Genomic DNA, 26,771 nt, shown 5'->3' with positions numbered 1-26,771 from the left:
CTCGGGACATCCCCGGAGGGACAGACACCCACCCGGGAGGGACAAACAGCGACTCTCGGAGGGACAAACACCCAAACATCCACCCAGGAGGGACAAATACCCACCCTGGAGAGACCGTCCCGTGGCGGCAGCACCGCCCCAGGCACCCCCCGCCAGCCCTGTGGGACACGACCCGTCCCCGTGTGCCCCGATCCTACTTCGGGCCGAGCCCGCCCGTGTGTCCCCACGGGCGCGGGCCCGGGTACGGCATCGCTGTCCCTGTGCCAGCTGTGCCATGGCTGTCCCTGTCCCCACTTCCCTGGCCACCCCCCATGTGCAGCCCCAGCCCACGCCCGGGTGCTCCCCAGGTGCTGGCACAGTGTTCCTGTCCCAGCAGGAGCCGTGCCCAGGCACCACCCCCGTGCTGACACGGTGGGTGTGTGACAGCAGACGTGTCACCTGAGTGCGCACAAGGCCACCCGTGACCCGGTGCCTCGCTCGTGTACAGAGGCACTCTGTGTCAGCTGCCACTGGTGTTCAGGTTGACCCAGGAGCAGAGCCCACCTATGTGCTGACACCTTTTCCATGCCAGTGTCAGCCACGGGCAGATGCCAACCATGTGCCAAGACGTGTCCCTGTCCCCTCCCTGCACAGCTCAGTGCTCACCCCCCAACCACGACCCAACATGGCTCTTTCCAACAGAACAGCTCCTTTATTTTATCATCCCCCTCACTTTGGGCATCTGATTTGCACCAGGCAGGGAGAAGAGCTGCTCAGCACAGAGAGAACCCCGGCTCACCCCACAGACCTCAGCGGCCAAAGAGTTTCCAGCTGTACAACAGTTTTGCTCCAAGTTTGTAGGGAAACGATTCTTCCCCAAATGGGTTAAGAGAGAGTGGATTCTGTTTATGTGCTTTTCCCTCTCCTGCCACGATTATGCCATCGGAAATTTGAACAGTAGTTGCTAATCTCACCTGAATCAGTCATCTGCACAGATTAAACAGGCACCTTTTCACAGCAACAACACTAATTTGCCACCCATATTTGGATTCCAAGCCCCAAGGAAAAGCAAGCACTGGAAAACCAGAGCCGAGGCCCCCTGGAGGCCCAGGTCAGAGTTCGAAGCGGCTGTGTATGTGTTTGGATTTTAGCTTGTTGTACTTGGTGATCAGGTCCAGCTTGCTGTGCCCCAGAGTCATTCTCTTCTCCGCCCCGTACGCGCTGTTCTTTTCCATCAGCACGTCCTCCGGGAACTTGTCATAGCAAGGCACTGTAGGCTTTTTATCCCGTCGGAGCTGGTTGTATGGGGAGAACAGGTCAAATTTCCCATGTCCGGGGCTCTGTCTCTTTTCCACCCCATAAAACACGTCGTTCTCAGCTGGCAGCTCCCTGGGGGTGCCCGCAGGCCCCCTCTGCTTCAGGCTGGTCCCGTTGCTCCCAGCACCCTCCGACAGGGACTGCAGCGGCTGCTCTGGCCTCGGAGGGGAGCAGTGGCTGCTGTTGGCCTTGGAGTCCCCTTGATAACCAGGTTTATTGGAGCTCAGGGCAGGGGAGGGCTCTGGCTGCAGGAATGTCCTTGCTGTCATGGGGTTTGGTTTGGGAAACAAGGTGGGTTTATTTGGAGGACTGGTCGCTGAGTCTGGTGGTTCTTCTTGCTGCCTAGTGGGCTTCAGGGATGTGTCTTCCTTCCCCTTTTTGTTGCCAGAATCAGAGCTGGAGTCTTGCTTTTCCTGCTGTGCACTGCAGCTGGAGTTTTTCATAAAGGGAGACACTTTTATGCTCCTGATGCTCACGTTGGAAAGGCTGCTGGAGGGGCTCAGGGTCTCAGCATCATTCCCCTGAGGGGGTTTTAAAAGGCAGTTGTCAACTTTTGAGGTATTCCAAGAAGAGAGGCACGTCCCAGGATCCGGCACACAGAAGCTGGTCACTGCTCTGGACTCTGCATACAAGTACCGGAATTCCTTGTCAAACTCGGCAACAATTTGGCCACGGAAGTGGGTCACCAGGCCAGTGTGGACCTGGCTGCAAAGCCAGGTGAAACTGTGGGAAAAGAAACAAAACACATGGAACTTCAGTTCACAGAGTGCCAAGACACCCAGCGTGGATTTTAACATTCCAGGGACGGATTGCTCCCCAATTTGCGTCTTCAGAACTTCCTCTAAGTCTGCAGGTCTGAGATAGCTCGTGGAGATGAATGTGCCCATCTCATGATTACAGAAGAGCAACCTCAAAATTGTCATTTCATTTCAGCTTGGGGGTCACCTCCTTGCCTTGGAAGGAGCTACATTCTCATGTCCTGACACCTGCAACACATGATGGGCTTGAAGGAGCTGCTTAGGCAGACAGGAGGTAAGGAATGGAGACCCTGGGCACTGCCTGGAGGAGCAGAGGTCTCCAGAGCCCACAGGAATAGCTCAGGGCAGGAAGGCTGATGATGTTTTCCATAAATTTGTGAGATTCCCAGATGCATGGTCTTAGAAGTTTGCTCAGCAAGGGCAGTCCCTGCCCTCACAGTACACTGTTTTGGAATCTTTTTGGGAGCTTGTCCTATTCCACCTTAAAACCAATCAGGTTTTGCCCCAGCTGGGGAAAACTCCATTAATTGCCACTCTTCATATTTTCCTTATCTGTTAAATCCTACCTGTTGTTTGTGCCAAAACTGTAACCTAAATAGTTCTTCCTCCATATAGCTACAGATCATAACCACAGTTCTCCCCCTAATCTTCATTTTCCTGGATTAAACAGGGAAGCTCCTCTTACAGAGCAGGCTCCTCAGGCTCCTGATCATCCCAGTCACCAGCTGCTTCTTTTTTATTTTTGTTCTTGCTATAGTCAAACCAGATCAGCATGTTTAATGTGTCAAATAAACCAGAACCTTCAGAGATAGCAATACAAGCTTAGGGCTGTGTTATCAGCTGCTGAAGTGAGACACTGACTCTAAAGAGGAGGATGAAATGAGAGAAACTCCAGAAGAGCAGTTGTAATGGGAGATTATAATTATTCTCAAGTAAATGTCATTTCAGGACAAGATACTGGCACTGTGTTTTGGGACCTCATCAATGTTTACCTCACAAGACAGATACTTGGGAACTTCTAGTAAAATGTAGCTGTGGCCTGTCCCTGAGCACTGAGCAGTTGTTATGGATCATACTGGTGTTTGGTGTGTTTACAGTCAGCAGACACACCCCAAAGAGCAACACAGAATGAAAAAAATCAATACTCTGCTGCATAATAGCAAACCAGGTAAATTAGTTAAGAATGAAGAATCAATGAAAGAGACTACTCAGAAATACCATACTGGAGGCTCAAAGCAAATGCTTCAAACCTTCACAAAGATATGAGAGAAAAAACCCAAAGCACAAACTGGGATGACTAAATGACAGAGGAGAAGCTCTTAAGTCCAGAAAACCCAACTTTAAAAAAGGTTGGATCACACATTGCAAAGGGTGAAAGAAATAATATTCAGCTCTCTGTGGGGCACCAGGAGTGCTCAGAAAATTCCTCTGCATGCCTGTTTATTGTGCAGAAGCTTGGGGTGATCCCTGCCCTGAGCCCCCCTTTATACAGGGCATAAGGGAAGGTCAGTCCCCTGTGGAGATCTCTGCAGAAGAGATGAGAAAACATCAACAGGGCAGAGAGCAGCAAATGGGCAGGACCAGGGAATATCAGCCCTGGGAGTGCCACAGGATGAGACAGCTCAGGTACCAACCAGGATGTGCCATCTCCCACTTGAAGGGGCCCTGGTTATCAGGAGAGTGGGAGGCTGTTAATGTGATAAAATGTTTCTAATATTCCAGACCATTACGTCTCAAACTGCACAGCACAAATTAGATAGATAGAAGTTGTGTAGGTACACAAATTAGTAGAGACTCTTCTAAAGAATACAATTAACGGCCAGATAGGAAACACGAGATGGTAGGAAAGGCAGCTTTGGCAGAGGAATGTTATCTCTCACAAAGCCTTGAGAGTTCTTTGAAGAAATCCAGGAGTCCAGACAGGGGAGATTTCATGGACTGACACTGTCAAAGGCGTCTGTCCCAGGGCACTGCCTGGCTCCCAGGGGTGCTGGTGGCCACATTGCTCACAGCTCTTCCCCTACCTTGCACCCCTCACCCTGTGAGCATTGGCTCCCGAACTGGGAGAGGACCCTGGTTATCCAGGGGGAGGATCCTGCCTGCCACCCCTGTGTGCCCAGTCTGGCACCACTGCTGCCAGCACACCTGGAAACAGCTGGGCAAGTGGTCCTGTTTGCCCCCCTCGTTCTGGCCAGGAGGTCTCAGACTCATGTTCTAGCAGGTACATCCCATGAGCTCCCTGCCCATGGCCTCTGGCCTCACCTCAGCAGAGGCAAACAACAGCTCTTGCTTAGGTTCTCCTTGCCTCCCTGGACAAAGAGATTTCTACCTCCTGTCCTCTCCCAGCCCCTCTGACCTAAGCCCTGCCCCCCAGTCCCAACACACCCATCCATCTCCCCTCATCCATGGGAGCTGTCCTTCCTGCTGTGAGGGGAGAGCATTCCCCTGGCCTTATGACTGTCCCTGCCACTGATGCCTCTTATGGCTCCTTGCCCAGTCCGAGCATTCCTTGCCCCAGATTCCCATGCTGATCCCACTTTGTGTCAGGATAGGACCTGGAAGGAATCATCCAAGTTCCCTGGTGGCACAGCCCTGCCCCTTGCCATGGTTTCCAGGTTTCCATGGTCAGACATGTGCCTTGCCCATCACAGCTATTCCCATCGCTACAAACTGATAAAGGTCTTTTTTTCCATGGATGGCATGGAGGAAATACACAAGGAATGAGCATCCTTGGTTTCTTCTGGTATAAAAACGAGGCATTGGATGAAGCGAATGGGTTACAAATTCAATGCAGACAAGAAGAGGTTCTTCCAAGGCCAGACTGGATGGGGCCCTGAGCAACCTGGTCTAGTGGAGGGTGTCCCTGCCCATGGCAGGGGAGTTGTAAGGTCCCTTCCAACCCAAACCATTCTGGGATTCTACGACTCCATAATTCCTTGCACAACACAACACACAGGTGGGCTGTGGAGCTCCTCCCTGTGTGTCAGCGTGGATGCTGGAAGTTCATGTGACCTTCTAACAGCGTTAGGATTTTCCTGACATTATTTTTTCCCACAACAAACTGCTGCACACAGAGCCCATATCCAGTTCTGGATCACCCTGGATCACGAAGGAGTCTGGGAGAGCATGGCTGTAGGATAGGATCCCTTCCCTGCCCTGCTTCCAGACAGTCCAGGAGCCGGTGCAGCTCAGCCCTTGGCCAGGAGATGGAGGTGCAGCATCACCTCCGGGAGGGGGGGCACCTGCCTGTCCTCGCAGCACCCCCTGCCCGGGGCTGTGGCAGGGGCCAGGCAGGAGTGGCAGGAGCAGCCGCGGGATCCTCCATCTCAGCAGCATTTTCAACCCCCGGAGTAGCTCCCTGTGTGCCCTCCCTGCTCTGCTCTGGGGTCACGGGGGCCTTTCCCCAGCTCTGTGCAGGTGACTCCACATCTCCACACTCAGCCTCTCTGCCTCAGCTCTTCCCAACATACAAGATACCAATTTTCAGCAGAAGGTTTTTCGCTTCTTTCAGCAGCTTCTCAAACCCATTTTTATCACTCTTCTGTCACTTGGGCTGTCAAAGCCACTCTTTTCTTTCCATATGTCAATGCAAACTTCTGTGTTTTGGTTTTGCCCGTGGCTAAAAGTAGGTACCACATAGCACTCATTACTAGGCCTTTCATTTCAAGTGACATTTTCTTTGATAAGGTCACAACAACCTGCCTTTATTGCAGCAAGGCCTTTCAGCTGCTTCCAACACACTTGAAATCATTTCCACTCCTTGCTTTTCATCTTCGTTTTGATCCAAACCACTGCAATGTATTCAGCTAACATGGACACCCATTTCAGCTATCTCTTAGTTGTTATTTCCCCTTCCAGCAGCAAGACTTGTCCCTTTCTGCTGGATCCACTTTTTATTTATACACCTGAGGACTTGCTCCTCCCTGCTTTGGTGTGCCCAGCAAGACTGTGTGTACCTTATCTCCTGGCAGTGTTCACTGCACTGGGTTCCCCTGCTGACACACTGTGCTTCCCATTCCTTACACGCTCACTTCCTGCTTAATTATCATTTCTTTCTTGAGGGGACTGCTCAAGTTAAATCTGGAATTCGCTCTTCAAAGCTCTTTCCTCCTGCCTGGGCCTTGAATACCTGGGAGTATGAGCACCTTGCTTTGAAAGAAATTCCAAGCCTCCTCCAGCTTCAAACCCATGTAGCTGTGCCTGTCTATTGCCAAACACTTCTGTACTTCAATTTTGTTTTGTCTGAAGTCACCTGCAGAGCTTTTGTAATCCTGTAAACTTTTGCCTCTCATTTTTCAGTCTCAGCTGCTGTGTCGGCTTCAACCTCAAACTTTGAGTCTTTCACTGAGCTCCTTCCTCTCTGTGCCCATGGCAGGACACGCCGAAACCGTGACCATCTGTCATTGTGAGCTGAGAAATTAAATCTCCTCCAAGGCAACTCAAACAGCCCTTTCAGGCTGACAATACCAGCTCTTTTTTCTAGTCTTACTCTGGCAAATGTTTGTTCTACTTTTCCTGTTCAAGATCCTGTTTAGCTCTAGCCCCTTTTTGCCCTTGGACTCCTCTCACCTGCTGCACCAGCAAATGTCTCCATATCCTTCACTCTGTTACTCAATCAGTGCTCAAAGGAACACACTATTGCTTCTGGTGCCCAGAATAACCCTAAATAGCTAGATATTTAGGGTTAGATATAGATATTGCCCAAATACCTCAGTCTAAGTTTTTTCCTTCATTTAGAGGAAATATAACATTAAAGATGGAAAACACAGGGAAACATTTAATCAATAAACACGTAAGAGTTGAGAGGGCTAAACTAATTTGCCTACAGCTGTTTAATAAGAGCCATGAGCTTGGTTCCCATATTTAGAAAACCCTGCAAAAATATGCTTCATCCCTACCAACAGGCAGCAATATATCAGAATGAATTAAAGAATGAGAATCACAGACTATCCTGATCTGGAAGGGACCCACAAGGATCATCCAGTCCAAGCCCTGGCCCTGCACAGACACCCCAACAATCCCACCCTGTCCCTCAGAGCATTGTCCAAACCCTTCTGGAGCTCTGGCAGCCTTGGGGCCGTGCCCACTGCCCTGGGGAGCCTGGTCAGTGCCAGCCACCCTCTGGGGGAAGAACCTTTCCCTGAGATCCACCCTGACCCTGCCCTGACACAGCTCCAGCTGTTCCCTCAGGTCCTATTGCTGGTCACTGGAGAGAAGAGATCAGCATCTGCCCTTCATTCAGCTTGCCAAGGGTATTTTGGAAAATAAGAAGGGCTTTTACAAAACTGTCAAGGAAAATGTCAGCATAGAGAACAACAGTTCACAATGGGAATGACAATACATCTCCCACTCTTGTTGCATGTGTAATACTGCATATAGGGCTTGCAGAAGAGAGACTCTGATGGCTACAGATGTAATTAGAGACTAAAACTGGATTTCAGGTGTGATTTGAGCATGTATTTGAGGAGAAAAGGGTCTCTTCTTACAGCTGATGAATTAACAGACAACTACTGAATACATAAATAGTCAAGGATAGAGTAGGAAAATACCCCTCTGCAAGAGAGGATGCAGAGAGTCTGGATGTGTGGATTCACTGTCAGTGTAGAAGGACACATGGGGGGTCTAGAGGGATCTTCCAATTTGGCTCTGGTGCTTCATGAGCAGCCTAAATAATGGGAGAGTGTACACTCAATAAATTCACAAATCATGTCCAGTGGAGAGGGAGTGCACAGAGAGGAGTCTGAAAAGGGTTCTGAAGAAATGGATGCAGTTCAGTGGGAAAATATTAAAGGAAAATACATTCCAGGCAGTCACAATCAGGTTGGAGAACGAGTAGGCAGCAGCTCTGGGGGTTGGAGTGTGTCTTAAGGAAAAAACACATCTGTAGTGTCGCAGAGTGAGAGCAAACCCAAATATCCTGGGAGTGCTTGAGCCACACCGTGGCCCACAGGACACTCACTGGACTGGAATCCTCTGGGATACAGGAGATGTTGAGTCTGTGGAAGAGACAGCTGAGGGGCAGGTGGTGTCTGTGCCCAGCCTGTACAATCCAAGCTACATGGAAGGCATTACATGTGGGTGTCCTTGTGAATGGACGTGTCCCCTGGGAGTGAGTGCTCAGCAAGGAACGAGGAGTGAGCGGTTCTCTGGGATGGAGGATATTAGAGACATTTGGATCTAAGTTATGGAACTCTGCAGAGAGGCCACTGGTCAATGTCTGTCCCATTAAAATAAAAAGATATGATGAGTCTCAGGGGTAAAATAAAAAGTAGGAAGCTCAAAAAAATCAGTATTTTATTGGCAGCCTTATAAAATGCTCCCTCTTCCATGCTTAGAATGGGACAGAGAAGTAAAAGAACATTTCAGGATATGGGTATGGAAATTATGTTAGGGAAAGGGTGGTAGAATCATAAGGAAATGGAAAACTGTAGGAACATAGTGACTCTATGAAGAAAGCTGGATTCCATCTTAACCTAACTGCAACCTGGCTGTTGCACAATAGAGGGCAAAAATTAGGGCTTGAATTAGAACCTGAAGCAAAGCTGGGTTGTGTAGAAGGCCACACAGTTTGGGATCACCCACTTCACCTCAGGAATAAAAGCAAGAAAACTGTATTTGACACAAGGACAGGATGGAAATCGGTGCCACTTGGGTAAGACATTAGTACCTATAAGAACATCTGAACAATTAAATCTGTGTTTAGGAAAGTGCCTGGTGGTGAAAAACCAGAGCAGATTCAAACATTGACACACACATGAATTTTATGAGATAAAGGAAGAGAGAGATGATGTGAAATACCTGAGCTGAAATGATGACTCTGACATAGGAGGCATCTCAGGAACTTACTGGGCCAAAGAAAATCAAGGAACAGTGGAACTGCAAAGGTAGAAATTATACAGAAGGGACAAGTCGAGGTTATGTTGCTGGGCAGTGGCCCAATACATTAAAAAAAAAAAAGTCAAATAAGGTAAATGATATATCAACAAATGAAATATATTCCTGTTGGATTAAAATTCCACTCCCAAATAGGAAAAACATAATATCAGGGCTATACTGGGAACTTTCCAAGCACAGTGCTGATGGTAAATATGCCACGTTGAGGAGGTGCTGGGAGACTGAGAAGGCAGAAAGCAGAGGAATAAAGGGAGATTCTGCCAGGTTGAATGGGGGCCACTACGAGGAGAGTTACCAAAACTGCATTTTAGACACTGTAAATGACCACTTTTTTGAGAAACTAACCAGAAAAGCAACAAAAGAAGAAACAGCATAACCAGTTCAGAGGGTTTCTTTGGTAAGGCCACTCAGCAAAAAATAACCATGACCTAACCATATCAAATACTCTTGCAGGACCAAAATAATCCACAACAGTAATACTTCACTTCAAAGAGAAAGTGAGGAATGCTATTTAAAAGAAATTTTAAAGAGTAATCAAAAAGGTTAAATGCTTGAGGCAGCATGAAGATTGTTTAAAGATGCTATATTAGAGTCTCAGGGAAAATGTACCTATCAAAATAAAGACATTTTAAACCATCCAAAAACTCACCATACTTAAAAGGTGCATTAACCAAAAATATTACAGCAAACAGCCTTCAAAAACTGAAAGTCAGTGATTTTCCAATGATTAACCAGGGAATAACCTATCATTTAAAATTGAACTTAGCAGCAGAGGAATGGAAAGCAATAAATGTGAACCTTTTAAAGAGCTCCTGGAAAACTACAAACCAGCCAGTCCTATTTCCATACTGAACAAACTGGTAGAAGCAAATAGAGAGTAAAATGATTAGATGCATAAATAACTATAATCATACTGCTGAAGACTCAGCATGTTTTTGTGGAAGGCAGCCATGCCTCAAAAGCCTCTTGCAGATCTTTAAAGGAGGCAGCAAGCACAGGGATGTGTCTGCTCTGCTTGATGTGTCAAACTTGAACTTTCAAAGAGATTTTGACGTGGTCATTCAGCAAAGATCGTTTTTGGTTTTGGAAAAATTAAGTGACCAGGGAGTACACAGGACAGTCTTCTTGAGAAGTAAAAGTTGATTAAAGATGCAAATGCTATCAATAGTTTTAATTTACCCACTGGAAACCCTCAAGTTTTGTGCTGAGACTGCTGCTGTCCAACATAATCAGAAAAGTCCTGAAAAAAACTGTCCCTGTCAGAGCTCATGACAAAATTATTGTGGGTGGTCAAAGGAAAACTGCATAATCAGAAGCTGCAAGAGGATCTTATAGTAATGGGAGAACATGTGACAAAATGATGGACAATTAAATGCCAAAAAATTCAAATTCTGGACACACAAAATGACTGAACAACCAAGCATATCAAGGACAGCACCTAGAGAAGGGATGGTTCACTTGAGGCATTATAATGGAGGAAGAAAAAATCATGGATGCAGCCAAGAAAGTAAACAGAAAACAGTGATTTCCTGTGCACAGGCTGTAGGAATCAAAGAAAATTATCTAGCAGCAGGTCTAATTTAAACACCACAGATCCCTTCTCCACAAAACATAAATTAAACTGCATAACCCGTGGCCAGAGGGGATTGTGGAGGCCAGACATGGTGAGAAAGTCTCCAATGGCAAACTGAACACACAGAAGCACATACAGCATAAAACCCTGGAGCTTCTGAAACCTCTGATCCTTGCACACAGCACTGTGGAACTGTAAAACCTCCTCTTGGGTAAGAACACTCTTACCTTCTCTTCTGTGCCATCCTGAGACACACCCCTGGGTCCATCCTGGATCTTTGGCTTTACTCAGTAACTATTCTCATCCTTTGAAATTAGCTTTCCCATCTGCAGGAGCAGTAATCTAAATATCTCCTATACAGGTTGCAGTATTCCCAGGAACAGAGGTCCTGATTTTCTCCTGTGGAAGTGTTTCTGACCACTGTTGAACAAATTCCTCAAGAAGAGACTGTTTATTTTAGTCCAAAACATCCTGTGCTTACTGGGACAGCAGAGAATCAGATACAAGACCGTATTCAACTGAAATATTGTCTTCCAGAATTCCAGAACTTTCAGCTCTGCAAAGATCTGCAGAAAGAGAGCTCATGGCAGCCCCCAGTCCCTGCCCCAGAACAGCACAGGAAGGGACAAACCCAGGGAATTGAACTGGTGTTTTAAGCAATGCCCTGACTCTGGGCCCCAGGGAAATGAGATGTTCCTCCAGCTGAGCAGTTCAACCCAGCTGACACAGCTACTCCAAAGGAGTGGGCTCAGTTACCTCATCCCTGCCCCTGCAGCCAGTGGAGATAGATAGAGGGATTTAAAAGCTGTGTGGATGTGGCACTTGGGGACATGGTTTAGTGCTGGACTCGGCAGTGCTGGGGGAACAGTTGGGCTCGAGGATCTTAGAGGGCTTTTCCAACTGAAATAATTCCATGATTCTAGGATCCTGTCTTTCCAGGCAGCGATTCAACTCCATTGCTCTCGGACATCTTGAGATGGTCAAAATGCCACCAGACACTGTTCTCCATGTTGTTTATGTACAGAATCAACGAAACCAGCTTCAACCAGGTACTTACTTCCATTTTTCAATCATTTCGCCAGAGTCTGATGAGGTGAGAGCTCCACTCTTGGAGGTGATGCATCAGCATCAGAGGAGAAGCTGCAGCTTGGAGCTACAGCACTGGGGAGGACACTGGTGGCCTGAGGGTCCAGCATGTGCTCACAGGGAGATGGAAAGAGAGAGGAAGGGAGAGGGACAACAGTGTTCAAGCAGAGCTGGTGGAAAGGGAATAAAGTACTGCCAGGGCATCCAATTCACAGAAATATCACAGCAATCTGTCCTGGGGAGCTGTACTGTTAGTGATGGATAATATGATGTGAAACAGTGTGAAAATACTGTGGGAAAGATCTGTAGGTGGAAAACTCAGAGCCTAGCAATAATAATAAAGTACAAGAACAGTAGTCCTGATCCTCTGATCAGAACTGTGATGGTGAAGAGTGTTAACTGAGATCACAGAGGCTGCAAAATTAGGACACAGTAATAGTGGAGATTCATCCACTCATACACATACAGGTTAATGCTTCACTGGGATGAACCATGGAGAAAAACTTCTTGGAAGCAATAAAGGGTTACATATCAAAATTAACTAGTCTAAATTGTTTGACCCACAAGAAAAGATGCACTTCAGGATGCGGTCTGGAATGATGCACAGGACACAGTTCCAGGGGTAGAAGTGGAAGAGCCCGTTTGTAAGAATGATCACAACACAGTTTTAACTCTCTAGTGGCAGAGAGCAATCTAAATAACTGCAGCACGTGGGGATTCCATTTCAAAAATGTAAAAATGCAGCAATCGGCCAAAGGGAGCTGAAAAGGAGCAGACCAGAATTCCCCAGGGTGACGATGGCTCGTAGGTTGTTCACAAATGCTGTACTGGCAGACAAGGAATTGGGGGTCCCATGTGAGACCTGTGGGTCAAAAGGGGAATTCCTTGATGTCCAGGCCATAGCTGAGAACCTCAATGGACTTCCTGCATCCATTGCTGGTGCTGGTGACACCGAGACGTGTTTCACTCCCGTGTAACAGCACCACTGGAAAGGCTCTTAGCTGAGGGTTGGGAGGTTTCCAGTAAGATCCCACCTGCAGAGAAGGGTCTGGATATAATCTTGAGACCCTTGGAGCTGCCCTCCACCCCGAGGCATGACGGAGTGTGCTGTGAAGAACGGGACTGCTGATGGTGCTGATGGCATGGAGAAGCACAGCCTCTTGGAAAAGACAACAGGGATACTGCAAAGTCAAGCTCTGCCTCACCCACCTGCTGGAGTTTGGGGAGGGAGCCAGTGAGCTCATGGATAAAGGGACCAGTCAACTACATGTTTTTGGGTTTTCAAACAGCCTTTGGCAAGGTTCTACACCAAAGTCTATTAGGAAATGAAGTTGCCCTGGGCATGTAGGAAAGGTCTTGTCTGGACCAAGCGCTGGTGAAAGCACAGGATGAAAAGGGCAGAGTGTGCTGTTGCTTTCCAGCCTGGATAAGAGTCAGCAGCAAGACCTGGGACTGGTGCTGGGACTGGTTTGCATCCTGTGTGTGCCCTCAGGCATCGAGGGGTGCAGTGAAATTCCCAGGTTTGCAGAGGATCCTTGGTTCCTTCAGGTGGTTGGATACCTCACTGAATGTGAGGAAATCCAGAAGGACCTCACAGAATTGAACAAGTGGACAAAAGCCAAAAGTGTGGCTGATGAACTTCAGTGTAGGAAAATGCAGTGTATCCATAGAGAAAAATGATCTGTATCAGGCCTGTATGATGCTGAACCTGGAACAGCTCAAGAAGGAGCTCAGAGTCATCATCAGTTCCCTTGACATCATCAGCTCGGTGTGCAAGAGCAGCTAAAACATGCAGGGAGTGTTGGACCCTGCCAGCAAAGGCCACCATAACAAACCAGAGTCTGGGCATCTTTTGCCCCTCTCCAACACCTTGGTGCAGCGTGTCAGGGGGGCCACAGGCAGTTCTGGTCTCTGCGTCTCAGGAAGGATGTGGTGAGGTCAGAGGGGGTACCGAGAAACAGAATTAAAAAGGCTGAGGGATGCAGCAGCCACTGTATAAGGAGAGACTGAAAACTCCCAGGTCTTCACTTCAGATAAGAAAAAGGCAGGGAGGGTGGGTGAGATGAAGGCTTGGAAAGCTATGGAAGCACTGACTGGGGTGAATGCAGGGCAGCTGTTGGACCAACGCACAGCACTACCTTACAATATTCAGTATTTTGGTAGCAAATATTTCCTCAGTGTCACCAGTCTTTGCCACAGCTGTTGCTATATTTTCTTACCTGTATGTACCAGCAAGAACTTGGTCACAATCAACCAGGACAAACTTCTCCAGAACCTGGCCTGCAAATTTCTTGCCTGCTTTGCTGTAGTAGGTGTCTCCACTCAGGCATCTTATGCGCATGTTCTGAAAGCAAAGCAAGCAGAGCTGGTAAAGGACTGAGCTAAAGGCAGGTGTTCCTCAGGCATCAGTGTTGGACTCCCACAAGCCTGTGCTCTGCTCTCAGAGGTAGAGCCCAGCAAGGCATCAAGTATTTCTTGGCTTCTGCATACCGAATATTTTGTCACACTGTCTGCTTCTCTAAGATAAAAATTCCAGCAGGTATTAATAAGTTGCACTCAGGTGCAAATTCTAGCTTGAAAAAAACTTGGAGAATCCTGTGAGCCTACAGACCCCTTCTGAAGTATGTAAAACTATCCAATTTCTTCCAGATTATTAATAATATTCAACTTGCCAGAGCTGATGGCTCTGCATTAGAACTAAATTTTGCTACCCATAACAACCAGCCAGTTTCTAATCAATCAAATGTTCTGATTTTATGCAGTGACAGGCTTCTTAAAACCAAAACATCACTCAGTAAAAAAAGATTTACAGAGAGAAATGTCTACATTGTAAGAATTACCTTTTATCAATATATTTTAAAATTATATTAACATTTTCAGCTGCTGTACTCTAGTGAAACAGACCTGATCCTCCTCTGCTTTAAAACTGCAACAAATTGTCTGATACAACTTTGGCCTGTAAAACCAAATAGAAATAACAGAAATCATTTGCACCTCAACTAGGGAAGGCAGAAGAGCAGAACAGTGGCTGGAAACAGTTACCGGCCTGGTCTGTGTGATATAGTGCCAAACAAAACATCTTGCATGAAAATAAACATCCCTAAGGCTGCACCTAAGCAGGGCTGCCAGGTCATCCCTTCCTGCCCTTGGGGCCATCTCTTCCTGCCCTCCAGGTCATCCCTTCATGCTGCCCAAGTCATTTCTTCCTGCCCTCCAGGCTATCCCTTCCTGCCCCCCAGGCCAGCTCCCCTGCCAGCTGCAGCACCTCTGGCACAGCAGGAGCTGTCACAAGCTGTCACCAGCTGTGCCTGGCAGATCCCTCTGTGGGCAGCTCACCCCAGCCCCGCTCAGGACGAAGCCCCACAGCAGCTGGTTTGGGCCACACACGATGCCAGGGACAATCTGCCCCTGGCAGAGGTGGGCACTGCCGAGGTGGGTGCTCAGGGGGAGGTGGCAGCCTCCCCTCTGCCACCCAGCAGATCCCTGACCAGGCACAGCCTTCCTTCTGACAGTGCTGCAGGAAGACACGAGCACCACCAGCTGGGATTTGCCTGCAGACGTTCTCCACAGGGTGCAGCCCCATGGCCCTGCCACCTCTCCAGAGCTGCCCCTGAGCATCCCTGTGCCCCCTTCACCCCCTCTTCCTCCTGGCAGGCTGAGCCTGTGTGGGCTTCCCAGGACTCCTGTAGAGCCAGGACCAGCTCACCCAGTCCAGGACCTCACGGCGCGGAAGTCGTGCCTCGGGGGTGAGGAGCAGGAGGCAGGTGACTCCATTCCTGATGGCTTCCCTGTTCCATCAGAGCCCCTGCAGGCAGGAAGGGGGATTCCTCCCTGGAAACACCTGCGGGGAGCCCATGGCAGCAGGGTGGGAAAGGCTTGGTTCTCACCAAGCAGGGAGAGTCTCCCAACCCACCCAGGAGAGTCTCCCAGCTCACCCAGGAGCACCATTTCCTCCAGAGCTACACAACAGCAGCAAATCTGCTCCCACCAGGGTCCATCCAACCCTACAGGCTCTCTCTGGTGGTGGGCAATGGCAACTGGGAAGAGCAGGAAGAGGGCAATCATTTATGATGTTGCCCCTAATATTGCTGCTGACCCTCTTTTCTGCTCAGGGGATTTCCTGATCCTCTTGTGGTTTGTCTCAGTGGGAGCCCCACCAAGTAGTGGTCCAGCCTTCTCTTGAGTTCATGGAAACTTTTAGCAGGGACAGAGCTGAAGCTTCACAATCTTTGCACAGTGGCTCTCACTTGTTGCCTTCTTGTGTCCCAGAGGGTGTCTTCCTCTGTCCCCTATGAGAAGGGAGAAACCTTCTCCCTGTAAGGACAGTTGGGCATTGGAACAAGTTACCAACAGAGGCCATGCAGTCCCCACGCTTGGAGATTTGCAAGACTGGGTCAGGTAAGGCCCTGACCTCACAGGTGATGCTGCTCTGAGCGGCAGGTTGGACATGATGACACCCCAGGGTTCCTCCCAGCTTGCATTAGCCTGTAATCCTCTGAAATGACACCACAAGTTGTTGATATAGACCAAGATACTCTGGGGAGGTGGCCAGTCAACACAGGGATTTTTTTTTCCCAATGCCACGGTTTTAGTAACACTAGTTCTCACTGGGAGGAACTTCCTCTTCCCGTCTCTGGGGAAATTCAGATAAGGGATATCCCATAAATTTGTCACCACAGTATTTCTTCACTCCCTTTGTCCTTTCCAAGGTTGGGTGAGTTGCTGATATCTGGTTAATTTTTTCCGTCCTCTCCTTCCTCTTGGCAATCCAGGCCCTGAATCATCCCAACAAGATGAGAATCCTGCAGTCTTGCAGGAAAGCCAGACTGCCAGGTACCACTCTTGCTCCATTTAGACAGCAGATCCAGGATCAGCAGATGGACATTTGAAAACTCCAGACTGAGTCTTCTGCTGCCACCGCTGCCAACACTCCTCAGCACCAGGATTTGCCACCAGCAGGCTCACATATTGTTCTCAGAAGTAAGATGCTGGAGGGGCAATTACCCCAAATTCCCCATCAAACCCCAAATTGTCACCAATTATTCCAAATGGAGATTTACCACCACATCCTGTCGCAACTCAGAGGCAGGAATAAAATATGTACCCTCATTCCACTCAAATGTGAGTATCTAGCCTGTATGGTTGGTAATGGGCTGCTTGAGGTGCATCAGTGTAAGAAGCACTTCAGCTGGAGAGCTGCTGATGAGTCACAGAATGAAGGAGGTGAGTTAATTACCCACTGAAGCATAAGACGTGACATCAGGCCTAACAAAGAGATGTAGGCATCTCCATGGATATAAACTCATTCTAATTTTAATTAAAAACAACGGCCACATCTTGGATAAGAAGCAATAAAATAAATCTTGGAGAGGTGGAATTCATCTGGATCCACCAGGTGACTTCAGTGAGAAGGCTATTTTTGACAGCAAACATGCTCCAGCATGAAGCAGTTTTCCCTAACAGCTGCCATCTCAAGAGGCATGAAATGAGTCTGGCTTGTGAGAAGTAAGAAAGGACAGAGCTTCTCCAGCACAGGGGAAGGATCACAGGATCACAGATTCACAGAATCATTGAGGCTGGAAGAGACATTCAGTGTCATCGAGTCCAACCTTTGACCAATCCAGCCTTGTCAACTAGACCAGAGCACAAAGTGTTTCTCTAAAGAAGCCTCTCTAAATTAACCTTTAAAATTAACCCTTGTGTAGGCAGGTTAAAAATGAAGGAAAATTAAGACATTTGTTACTGCATCTATTTCGAATGCTGTAAAACACTATTTTTGCATTTTCCCTGGCCTGTTCATAGGGAAAACCTATGAAACTGATGGCTGGAGGAGAATCAGTGCTCCAGGGAATCCTGTGCACCCAGGGAGGGAGAACAGCCAGCACTGCTGGCCTTGCAGGACTAACAAATGACAACAAAAAATTGTTTTCCGTTGATTTTCCATTTGATGTGGAAATTGAATATGGAATTCCAACTGAATTTCCATTGCTAGGTGGTAGCCAGAAATGGGGAGCAGTAGGATACTGGGGTGCATCTCTGAGGCTGCAAGTTCCCAAGAGAGCTTGTGGCACTGACACATTAATTTGTACTGTTTTATCACCCAAACCTTTGGTGATGGGCCTCCACTGAGCAGGAACTGGGCATTTCACAAATCCCTCATGGACCCACAACTGAATCCCAAAGCCTAAAAGCAGATGTTAACATGAGATTTTTAACCTGTGGGTGCAGCAGAAGGAAGTGATGGGGTTTGCAGCAGGACATTTGAGGGGACTCATTGTTCCCCTTCCCCTCCCAGCTACTGCCCTGCAGCAGCTCTGCCTGGAATCTAAGCTGAGCTCAGGGATAAATTATGAGAAATTTAAGTCTTGCAATTCTGTGTCCTACAGCAGGGGCTGTATCACCTTCCCCCTTGTCCAGGTGATACAAGTGCACATGAACTAAGTTTCCTGGTCTCCCTCTGCCTCTGCACCAGCCCAGCAAAGTGTTCAGTAACTCACTGCATCTCCCTGGCCTCACGTTCACACTCCCTGCGTATCAGACTGAAATGAGGAACACAGAACATCAAGATATGGGACTCTGAGGCTCCTCCACATCTTCCCCTGTGCATCCAGACAGATCTTGATCTTCAAGACCAAACAGCTGTGGCCCCTTAGCCTGGGACAGTGAGAGAAGGGAGAGGTCCCAGAGAGAAGGGAGAAGTGCCAGGGACCAGGCAGAGGGACCAGAACAGAGGGTACGTGGTTTTTATCAATTCCAAGACCTGTTTATCATATCCTGTGTGTGACTGAAAACTTACTGGGAAGCTGTCCTGAGTAAGAGCCATTTTATTGCACATCTCCACAAAATGCTTCAAGTACTCTTCATCCAGGATCAGGTAAACGGGGACGTGCCGTCTGCTCGAGGCCTCCAGAAGGTCACACAGAATTTCCATGTCTGTAAACAGATCCATCACAATTGCTATCACCTGGCCAGGAGAAAAGAGGTGGGGGGGGGGGGTGGGGAGAAACACAAGAGACTGTTGAAATCTCATGCCCAAGTGAACTGTGCTTAAACTACGAGCTAAGCATTCAAACCTCCTGAGTTACTGAGCATCTGTGGCCACCTGGGCAGAGATGCTTCTGGACTCTTGTCTTTAACAGCCCTCACCCCACCATGGCAGCTAAAATAAAATTTTAATAACTATGAAGACAATGCCCACCCAGGTACCTCCCACCTCATCTGTCATTCACAGAAAGGAATGGCTGAAAGGGTAACACGTGCTATAAACTCTCACTGTCAGTGGTGCAATAAGTATGTGTTGTCCTAAGCAAATGTGCTAGGAAAAAAGCATATAAACAAGAGCAGAGACTGAGCCAAATTATCATTCAATCAGCAAGAGTGACTCCATGTGAAAGGCAGATTAACATGAAAAAGTACCATTTTTTTCAGGAAGGACACACTGCCAGGTAAGGGAGAAGGTATCCTGAGTATGTACATGTTACATCCCAGGAGTGCCAAGACAAAATCAGAGAAAAATGTGTGTGGAAAGGATCCCTTCCCATTCCTGGCTGGCAGAACTCCTGCACACACAGCCCAGGATGCAAGTGATGGGTATGAAACCTGCCAGGAGGAAGAAGGAATAACACTAAGATTATAAAAAAATAAAAATAAAAATAAACCAAAGACTTGCAAGGTAAAGTCTCCAAGGAGGTGTTTTAAAAAGGAAAAGAATTTTAAAGAGAACTTCCAGTTCTTTAGAGAATGAGGTAGAAGAGGCACCTATCCCACTGTGGAGATGGAAAGGGACCACCATGGCCACATGAATTCTTCAAAAACTGGAAGGAAAATACAGAAAATAGAAGGTAGGTCATGACAAGAAGCTACTACAAGTGAGTTGACCCAGAACTAGAAAATTCAAAGTACAGTATGACCTGCAACAAGAACAATGGTTGGTTCCCAATGGTTGGGAAATCAACCATACAGGAATAGCCTGAAGAGGCTGTTCCTCTGTTCCTCACAGAGTGAAGCTGCCAGCAGACAACATGGGGGGCCATTATTTGGATAAGGAAGTGACTGTTGGGATCCACCTGTTGGCTGTCACTGCCAGTGATGGGAATCAGGAGGGCACTTCGGAGAAGGAAGGAACAGGCAGGAGAGCTCTTGCTGAGCAGGATGATTTGTCACTGCACCTCAGGGTGCAGAGTAACCCAGTGACTCAGACCTTGAACCATCAGCAGTTAACACTTAGAACGCATGGAAGATGGAAACACACTGTGGGATGGAGGAAGACAGTGAAGGATTTACCAGCAGGGCAGCTTTGTTTCAAAGCTGAAAAAGCAATAGAACTACTGCCCAAATACTTTAGTTCCAGTCTCTATCATATCATAATAGTGAATAAGGTCACTGGTACTTGTAAGGTGGGTGCATAACCCTGATGGGAGTGTCTGCACCCAGCAGAGGATGCCCAAATAAAGATGGCCCAACAAGCAGTGATCTGGGAGTGAAGCTCCACCAGCCTGCTCTGCTACTCAGTGTTCATACCCTGCACCACAACTGACACACGAGATGCATGAGAGTCTGTCCTGCTGCTCCCCACCCTCCCCTGCATGGCTGCAAATGCAACTCTCCATAGCCCAAATCCTCCTCTGCCACTGCTGCTCTGCTGCTTCTCCTCAAACCAAGAGCTAAATGCAGAGGGTGGCAGTGAGGTCAGTTTTTACATGTGCAGTGGTTCAAGATTTAAATAGGAACAGGGGAAATCGCTTTCATGGCAGGGGTCTGATCTGGAATTGCTTCAGGGAAGAGCAGATGAGCTCCAAGTATTGCTGTCTTTGGATTTGTGCTCCAGACTCCCATGCTGGCCCTGGAGCCCACTGCCCAGTAGCTCTTCTGCTCCATTTTCATTAATAAACTCTTTCCAGGCTCACACTCATGGCCTCAGTGATGAGTGCAGGCAGCTGCCATGGGCAGAGTGGGGATCCATGGGCTTCCCTCTGCTCTCTATCCCAGATTTCTGCTTGGAAAGCTGGCTCCTCTCAGCCTGCACACACCCTCTGCACCAGAGCCACGGCAGAGAGGGCAGCAGTGCCAGAAGGTTGCTTCCTGCTCCCTTGGGGATTTAGCCCTTTTGCACATGGACAAGATTTCATAGCTCTGTCTGTTTTGTCCCCAAAACCCACCCCTGTGGTGATGCTCGACTATGATTGCTCCTCAACATCTCGCAGAACACCCCAGGCCCAGCCCACCCCAGCAGGGATTGGGGAAGAACCTTCCCAGAGGTGGTGCAATGCCAGGCACCCATGGGGGACACAAGGCAGCTGTCAAGAGCTAAAAATCATTCCTGCTGTCCAAGCCCAAACCACATCTCCACCCTCTCACCCTGGCCCTGCGAGACACAGCCTGACTCTGAAGGGCACCTCTTTTGTTGCCCTTGTCAGTCTGTGTTCTCAGAAACCTTACAAGGCTCTGGCAAACTCTTCTCCCCTCCTGAAACGTGCCCACCTGGCATGGACAGGAGGGTCAGCCCTGCAAGAGCTCTGCAAGCAGCGAGCAGCATCTTCAACTTCTCAAATTAATGTTGCTGCTGGGCCCCCAGCACTAGGTACTGCTGAGACCCACACCAAACAGGACCTCACCACATCTCTCCACACTGTCCTGCAGCCAAAGGCCAAGACCAATTTAGCCAAATGACTTTGATGGGTCACACATCCTTGGATGATGAAGCACCAAGAAAAAACTATAGCCCAAACCTTGTGCAAGGCCTCAGGCAAGTCCCTCTCGGCCGTGCTTTGCCTCACGATACTCCAGCTCATCTCAAGCTTAGGTTTGAGGCAGGCTTGGCCCTGGGGACAGTCTAAACTCTGCCTGGGAAATCAATATGATCGAGTCAAGGGAGACCAGTGCTCCTTTGTCCCCAGATCCCCCATGCCCAGAGGCACTGCCTGCACTGGGGATGCACAGAAGGTCCACACCGTCTTGCTTTTCCCTACCAGTGTTCGCAGGCTTTGGCAGGGCTGGCTGGCACAGTGCAGGGCTGGTGCTTGCCCAAAACTGGCCCTGCCAGGCTGCAGTGAGAGGGATGGGGCTGAGCAGGCAGCACACGTGGCACAGGGTCAGCCGTGCCCCAGTGCCCGGGCTGGGTGCAGCCCTGCACCTCCTGCAGCCTCGGCTGGGCTGCGGCGTCAGCGAGAGCCCCGGGCCGGCTTGTGCAAGCTGGGTGGAGCCCTGACACTCATGCCTCCCAAAGCGGGTCTGCCCTTGGCATCAGGAGGTGGCACAGGCTGTAGCTCTGCTCACACCCCCCTCCCCAGCAGGGACTCGGGCAGAGGTGCTCCTGGTGTGCACCACGGCCAGTGCCAGGCAGGAGGGTCAGAGCCCTGTGTCACTGCACAGGGGGACAGAGGGGGGCTGTGCCCTCCCTGCAGGGGGGAGTTGCAGGTGCCTGTGTGGGGCTGCTCATTCTAACTGTGAGTATCCATAAGGACACTCAGATCAGCATGTCCTCTTGGCAGCAGGCAGCTCTTACAGTAACATCAGCTCAACCTCAAAGCCAAGAGGTTTTGGGGGGGAAGAAGACCCTGGAAGTTTTTCCCTTGAAGCCTCCTAAGAACATGTGGTCACAAAAGTGAGGTCTAAATCCTCAGAGATAATTCCCAAGAGTTGGATATCCAAGTATCATCTGCAATTCAGGCTCCGGACAACACAACTCATGTTTTGAGCATTCAAGTCAATCGGGCCTTACAAATTTAAACAACACGTCAATGCCTCCTGCTCCTCAGTTTCAGTGGTGGGAGCTGCAAGGCTGGGCTGGCTCAGAGCATCCCTGCTCCTCACCATGCTGATCACGGCCTCCAAGCCCATGGCAGGACATTGCAGAGACACAGCTGCCCCACAGGCTCTAGAAAATTCACACCTTGCCATTGTAGGGCTAAACCATGACATTTCCAACCCCACTTCTGGAAACTCACAATTCAGCAATTACTAGAGTCATCACTTTGGGAATTACAGCACTTACCAGCACCCCACTGGGGTTTGCCATCTGTCTGGTTTCTAACCAGCACAGCTGGTTTTACAGGTATTTGCCAATAGCCCTGTGGTTTGGGTCATTACTGCAGTGGTGCCACTTGAAGCGACACGATGCTTCCCTGGGCACCATCAGGGACCCTTCTGCCATCCCACAGAGACCTGGGTGCACAGCCAGAGTCAGAGTTGTCCAAGAGGGTTGAAAGAAGCAGCATGGACAGTTCACACCAGATTGGAGCTCATCCAACAAGAGTAAAATTGAAATAGGATTATCAAATGAAGCAAAGGTGTGGCTGCACTGCATCTTCTTAAGTCTGCAAAGAGAAAAGCTCAGATCTGAACATCTGTCTTCAAAGAGAGCTGGTTAAATACAGCCAAGTCGAAAGACCAACTGCTGCACCAGCAAAAGGTACCAAGGAAACCAGCTCTTTTTGCTGATTTGTCTGTACAAATGTGCTGTTGCAAAAGATGTCAGCTGATGTTGTTCTGTGTGACTGTACTGGGGAAGCACCAAACAGCATTTCCAGACACACACCCTTCTGTCTGCAGGACCCGGAAAAGCCATTGGGGATCGCCACAGCTTTCCCACTTCCCAGCAGCACTGTATCCTCAGGGGAGGAGAAACACTCTGAAAAAGGGATCTATGACAAGAGCTAGAAGTCTAGTGGAAAAAATACTGGAAATGGAGAAACAGCAGCTGAAAAGTAAACAGCAGGTGATCCTCCACATGGTTCCTGCTGGCATTTCAAGCAAAGGATGTTTTTACCTTTGGTTGCTCTTTTGTCATGAAAACACACATAAGTAACATCCTTTTGCATGGTTTGATGAGCAAAATGACTCAGTAAGCACTTAAATATGTGTAACTGGGGTTGTGAATGAGCTGGAACCGCCATCAATCACAGAGTTAATCATAGGAAGCACTGGCCAGAGCTGCTAACCCAGAAGCCAGTAGAACACCAGTAATAAACCAATAAGATGGTTAAAAACTCATTCTCCCGTTTCACACAACAGTCAAAAACATCATGTGAAATCCCCAGCTTGGACACAAAGGGCTGAAGATTGTTGGGGCTTTGTCAAGTGAAGCAAAGAAAGCAAAAAGCTCAAAATGTACCGAGAGTACAATAAAGCACCCGCTGCCTGGGCAACCTGCCCGCAGCAACAGGCGAGTTCCTGTGAACTGAGAAAGCAGCAAGATGTTTTTCCTGTGGCTCAAAGGATCATAATACCATGGAAGATGCAGGACACGTGCTGAGTGACAGGAGGACGTTTCTTGGTAGTCATTTACTCTGTGCACTCTGCCATGACTGTGCCTTAATCCCCACTGCTGACAAGGTCGGGGGCAGTGTCACAGAACTTTTCAGATCATTTAAGCTACCATAAATCAGCTACCTGCAAGGACAAACAAAGCTTTTTGTCACTTACTTCCTGGACCAAAACTTCCTGTATTTTCCTGTAAGGTGCAACAGAAATTCAGGCATTAAGCAAGGGCTGCTCACAACTGAGCAGCAGCTCACATGGCACAACAGTCTTTTGGGCAAAAGAGAAAAAGATCCTCATTCACCTCATCTCATGCCCAAACGTCTTCAATATGTGGTTCTTTGAGGATGTTCTGATGCTGCAGCAATCTGAGCTGCTGGGAACACATGAATTCCTTTGCTCAGCTCTGCTGATGGTGACAGATCACACCTGAGCTGCAAACAGCTCACGGTCTCAGCACAGCCAAGGTCCAGGCAGGACAATTCCTTATCTCCTGATTTTGCACTATGAATATAAGGAGTGACTGAGAAATTAAATAGGAAACTACTGGAGTGATAAGAGAAATAGCCTAGAAGATGACTGGTTAAAGTGAACTTTGCTCTAAATATTTCCTCAATATCTCAACACAAATACTACAGAATAAAGCTAATGTGGAACAGCTGGAAAGAGCCATAAAGAGGACAAAGACAATAAAAGCTGCAAATGTCTCTGTGGTACAGTTTTCTGAGTTGCTGCTTTCATACAGAGTAGAGTAGCACAGCAAAATAAGCAAGAAGTAGCATAGTGAGTAAATTCATGCCAGGATTGTGCTTGGTAGGCATACTGTAGTCATCCAGGTTTTATGACATCTGAGGGTTGGAATAACACAACAGAAACTGTGAAATGGGGCAAAATGGGCTGATTTTATCCTCAGAGAGGCACAGACATCAAGCCTAGAAGATAGGATTCTAATCTACTTCAAACCACAGGCAGGGATTTTCAGTCCCACAAATTTACTCAGGTCACATATGGGGAGACCCTGGCACAGGTTGCCCAGAGAAGCTGTAGCTGCCCCATCCCTGGAAGTGTCCAAGGCCAGGTTGGATGGGGCTTGGAGCAACCTGGGCTAGTGGAAGGTGTCCCTGCCCATGGCAGAGGGTAGAATGGAATGGTCTGAAAGGTTCCTTTGAACCCAAACCATTCTGTGATTCTCCTACAGAAACTCACTGGTGGTGAGTCCTCTTGTCCCGCTTAACATGATGTCCAGGGCTGGAGAAGAGCCCTGGCTGCGCAAACTCCCTGGCTGAGGGAGCAGGACTGGCTGGGACAGCCAAATGTGAGCTCTGCAGGCCCTGCACTCGCTCCAGGCTCTGCATCCCCACAGCCATGGACACACAGTGCCTCCAAGGGCACTGCCTGGATGACATGAAATCCCAGGCAGAAAGAAATTACAGGAAAGGAAAGGAGTAAGAACAGTTACAGATCTGCTGCAGACAAAGCAATCACACCACGCCAGACACGCAGAGAGCACCACAGCACGGAGCATGTGGTGCACAGGTGTGGGAGCAGCCCCCACAGTCGGGTGCTGTGGCACAGGACCCCACTCAAGGGACACAGCTCTGTACATACCGTCCGTGCCCGGCTGATCAGAGACCGGACCAAATCCTTAATGCTGTTAGTTTTGTTTCTTTGGAAAACCACAGTGGCTTGAGTCTGGCCAGACACCGTGAGCAGTGGTGTCCCTGGCCACCCCAGCTCCAGCTCTGGGGGGTGCACGTCAGACATGAGCGGGAAGTAGGTGCCCGACGTCAGTTCGGAGTTGAGGGAGAACCCGTCTCCAGTGTCCGCATCGCCAGGGTCAGCATCCTTGTCTTTCACTGCACTGGGATCTGGAAGGCTTTGGTTCCTCTGCTGGCTGATGTACTCCATGTCCAGGGCGGAGAGGAAGGGCAGCTCCCGCTCCTCGGCGATGGCGCTCAGGTATCCGCGCTCCCCCTGCTCCAGGAAGGCGTCGATGGCCAGCCTGGCTGTCTCGCTGTGCTGGAGCACCAGCGGGCTGGGCTCCCTCCACCACGGCTTCTTCAGCTGCTCCAGGCGGCTCTTCAGTGGTCCAGACACCCCTTGCTGGCCCCCATAGCTGCGGTGGAGCTGGGGCCTCACCTCTATTGCCAGGTAGTTGAACATGACTGGAGCTGCTGATGCTAAAAGTGTCTCTCCAGCTGTGCCCGTCTTCAGGTCTTTTCTGCCCCTCCTGCACTCCTGAGCTCCTCCCAGCAGGTTCCTTCAGGACTCAGCATGAGCTCCACTCCTCTGCTCGGGAGTTAATCACCAGGTACAGCCTCCCACTCCGGGGGAGGAGCCGCCTTTCCCCGGCTCCCTCACCCAGTTCCCTCAGACACACACCTGACACTTGGTGCCCGGTGTCCCTTTTGCTCAGGGAGGAAGATCAGCTCTTCAAGCTGCTCCTTCCTTTTCCTTGTAACTGATTAATGTACTGCCCTCCCCTTCCCTTCCCTAGAGAGGTCCCCACCCTTGGCCAAGCAGGCTCTAACCTGTTTTGTCCCTCACTGTGCTCACAGTGGAAATGCAGATGCTGGAACTTGTTCCTGCTTGAAATTTGTTCCAAATCAAACATACTGCTCAGTGTCAGTTATAATGAAATACAAATATCCCAAGTGGGTAATCAGACTTGGCAAAGGAACTTACTCATCCCTGAGCCACAGCTAACGCTCCTCCTTAGCATTTCTTGGGAGCCTGGCTCTGCTACACCAGCATTGGGCAGAGAAGCCAGAACATCATATTTTTTGGTACCACAGTGTCACAGTGTTTGTATAAAGCACAGCAGGAATCTTGGTCATCAGATACCACAGGGGACAAGAGCAATAGCTCACATGCTCTTTTAGCATCTCCCTGGAAATCCTTCAAGG

General features: G+C 48.9%; 1 protein-coding gene across 1 annotated transcript; it reads right to left on the bottom strand.

Annotated features, from left to right (window-relative positions):
* Window positions 1-688: 688 nt before the first annotated feature.
* On the bottom strand, window positions 689-26,156 carry FAM83C (family with sequence similarity 83 member C). The gene is made up of 4 exons (XM_032704992.1): window positions 25,474-26,156; window positions 18,404-18,571; window positions 13,827-13,951; window positions 689-2,019 (listed from the first exon to the last, which is right to left on the bottom strand). Exons 1-4 carry the CDS (start codon window positions 26,026-26,028, stop codon window positions 1,092-1,094), a joined length of 1,776 nt encoding a protein of 591 aa, XP_032560883.1. The 5' UTR covers window positions 26,029-26,156; the 3' UTR covers window positions 689-1,091.
* Between the last annotated feature and the right edge of the window lie 615 nt (window positions 26,157-26,771).

This window comes from Chiroxiphia lanceolata, chromosome 17 (assembly GCF_009829145.1).
Source record: "Chiroxiphia lanceolata isolate bChiLan1 chromosome 17, bChiLan1.pri, whole genome shotgun sequence".
Taxonomy (NCBI): domain Eukaryota; kingdom Metazoa; phylum Chordata; class Aves; order Passeriformes; family Pipridae; genus Chiroxiphia; species Chiroxiphia lanceolata.
This window is presented reverse-complemented; position numbering and strand designations above follow the sequence as displayed.

Bases quoted from the DNA above. Each gene is read 5' to 3' on its own strand.
- FAM83C (XM_032704992.1), bottom strand. From the start codon at position 26,028: ATGTTCAACTACCTGGCAATAGAGGTGAGGCCCCAGCTCCACCGCAGC. The intron at 18,572-25,473 runs GTATGTACAGAG...TCTCCTGGCCAG, and splicing joins TGATCAGCCGGGCACGGACG to GTGATAGCAATTGTGATGGA. The intron at 2,020-13,826 runs GTAAGAAAATAT...CTTTTCCCACAG, and splicing joins GTTCTTGCTGGTACATACAG to TTTCACCTGGCTTTGCAGCC.